General features: G+C 43.6%; 1 protein-coding gene across 1 annotated transcript; it reads right to left on the reverse strand.

The window, feature by feature from the left end:
- Positions 1 to 482: 482 nt before the first annotated feature.
- LOC138930866 (histone H2B 1/2-like) lies at positions 483 to 1,004 on the reverse strand. The gene has a single exon (XM_070291257.1). It carries the CDS (start codon positions 1,002 to 1,004, stop codon positions 483 to 485), a length of 522 nt encoding a protein of 173 aa, XP_070147358.1.
- Between the last annotated feature and the right edge of the window lie 1,694 nt (positions 1,005 to 2,698).

The raw sequence follows: 2,698 nt of genomic DNA on the forward strand, positions 1-2,698 counted from the left end.
CTGCTGTCTCTGGGGTCGCACAGAGTTGGAAACGACTGAAGCGATTTAGCAGCAGTAGCAGCAGCAGCATTTCCCATATAAAAATCCCTGGATGATACCTAAATATAGGTGGGAGAGTGAAAATGAAAAAGGCCAATGAAACTTTTAGGGAAAGAATTTTGACCATAAAGATCCTTAAAATCGCTGACTGATAAACCACGAATAGAAACAACCATTTAGGAAAGCGACGAGTTGCAATACGTTAAGAAAAAAGTACACGATTTTTCCATCAAACAAATGACACAACCGACCGTTATTGAAGCACACTTGATGAGGTTTTTAATGTTTTCCTTGGGATGGAAAAGTTTTAAAGATGGAAAGTAGGGGATACGTAAAGAAGCCAGAGTGGATGGATGTGGCTCTTTATCACTACAGGTCTTTTCCCTTCAAGTGGTTCTGATAAGAGTCTTTGGTTTGCGATGTTGCAGTGGTCATGAGGCAGTTCATCTGCGGGTGTTGTATCTGATGACCGACTTGGTGGCCTCGGACACTGCGTACTTGCCGATCTCCCCAGGCAAGAGAAGACTCATGGCTGTCTGGATCTCTCCACTCGTGATGGTGCAGTGCTTGTTGGAGCGGGCCAGGCTCCAGGCCTCTTTGGCGATCTGCTCAAACATATCCTTCACAAGCGAATCCATGACGTTCATGGCCTCGTGAGAAAGACTCAGGCCGGTGTGCACTTGCCTGAGCACCCTGGGGAAATATGTGGCGAAGCTTGCAAAGTTGTCCAGACGGCGGCGACGGAGGCGGCGGCGGCCCTTAGCTGTCTTCTGTTTCGCCTTCTTTGGCTCAGCATCATACGGCTCTGGTTCCGAGGCCTCGGTTTCTGAGGTCTCTGTGTCAGAGGGCTCCGTTTCTGAGGTCTCTGTTTCAGAGGACTCCATTTCAGAGGGCTCTATTTTGGAGGTTCCGGCTTCGTTGGTGCCCAGGTCTTCCTCAGAGTTGTCAGAGGATGGCTGAGCCATGTCAGAGCCACCAGTTCCCACTACTCAGAAGAAAGGACATGCGGGAATTGAAGGCAGTTGGCGGACTTTATAAGCCCTGCCCTCCCTGAAATCACAAACACTGTCCATATCTGATTGGATAAAATGCAAGGCAGGAGGCCTGTTACTATGGCAGCCCATGTCACGTGACACTGGATGCTCCACCCCCAACTCCCACTGCCCCTCCCCCACGTTTAACCACACAGACAGTCAAACTCAGTGGTATTTTAAACTTGCCGTGACTTCCACCAGAAAAATCTTTGAACTCTGCCCCATGAAGGAGACAGCCAGTCATCTATTCACCTCAGCTGATTTATGTCTATTGTTGATGCAAGAGAAGTTTCAAAGATGTCACCAAAGTCATCTAAGTTGAAAAATGTAATAATCAGTTAGAGCTTCCTGAAAGAGTCTGACTGATCTCCATAACTCAAGCTCTTTCAGACATCAGAATGACTCAGGTCACTTGGTGGACATTTTACTCCAACACAGAGTCTTTTCCTTCTGATTGACCTACAGTGCCAGGAGCAGAAACTTCCTGACATCCTCAGCACAGTGCTCCTGAAAAGCATAGGAATTAGTTGAGCAGCTATAATCTCCAAAACTTATCGAAGACAATGATCACTATGAAGAGAATGACAAAATCCCATTTGCCAAAAACAGAACACAAACAGAAATAGGAATACATACTAAAAATATTTAACATTTTGCACATTTTAAACTGTTTTCTTAAACATTATTTAGATCCCCCAAATACCACACAATCTGGAATTGATTAATGATTTATAATGGTTATTTCTCAAAAAATGATCACTCCTATTGCCAGAAAGCCACCAGAGTGAGAGAAAAAGAATAAAAAGAGAGAAATAAAATACCTAGGAATAAATGTATCTAGGTGGTGGTGAAAGACCTGTACTTAGAGAGAATAAGACCCTGATCAAAGATATTAAAGATAATACAAACAGAGGGAAAGGTCTACCTTGTTTATGGATTGGAAGAATTGATATCCTTTAAAAAAAAAAAAACCATGCTATCAAAGGCAATCCACATAGTCAATGCAATTCCTATGAAAATACCAGGGCATTTTCCACAGAACTAAAACAAACCATTTTAAATTTTGTATGGAAAAATGAAAGACCCTGAATCGCCAAAACAATCTTCAAGAAGAAGACCAGAACTGGAGGAATCGGGTTCCCTGATTTTGGTCTATAACAGAAAACTACAGTAATCCAATCAGTGTAGTACTGGCACAAAAATGGACACATGGATCCGTAGAACAGGAGAGCTCAGACATAAACCTATGGGCTTATGGTCAGTTCAGTTCAGTTCAGTTCAGTCTCCCAGTCATGTGTGACCCTTTGCGACCCCATGGACTACACCACACCAGGCTTCCCTGTCCATCACCAACTCTCAGAGTTTACTCAAACTCATGTCCATCAAGTCGGTGATGCCATCCAACCATCTCATCCTCTGTCATTCCTTTCTCTCCCGCCTTCAATCTTTCCCAGAATCAGGGTCTTTTCCAAGGAGTCAGTCCTTCACATCATTTGACACAATATTGGAGTTTCAGCTTCAGCATCAGTCCTTCCAATGAATATTCAGGACTGATTTCCTTTAGGATTGACTGGTTGCATATCCTTGCAGTCCATGATCAATTAATCTACAATTTAAAAAGGCAA

The sequence above is a fragment of the Ovis canadensis genome, chromosome X, assembly GCF_042477335.2.
Source record: "Ovis canadensis isolate MfBH-ARS-UI-01 breed Bighorn chromosome X, ARS-UI_OviCan_v2, whole genome shotgun sequence".
Lineage (NCBI taxonomy): Eukaryota > Metazoa > Chordata > Mammalia > Artiodactyla > Bovidae > Ovis > Ovis canadensis.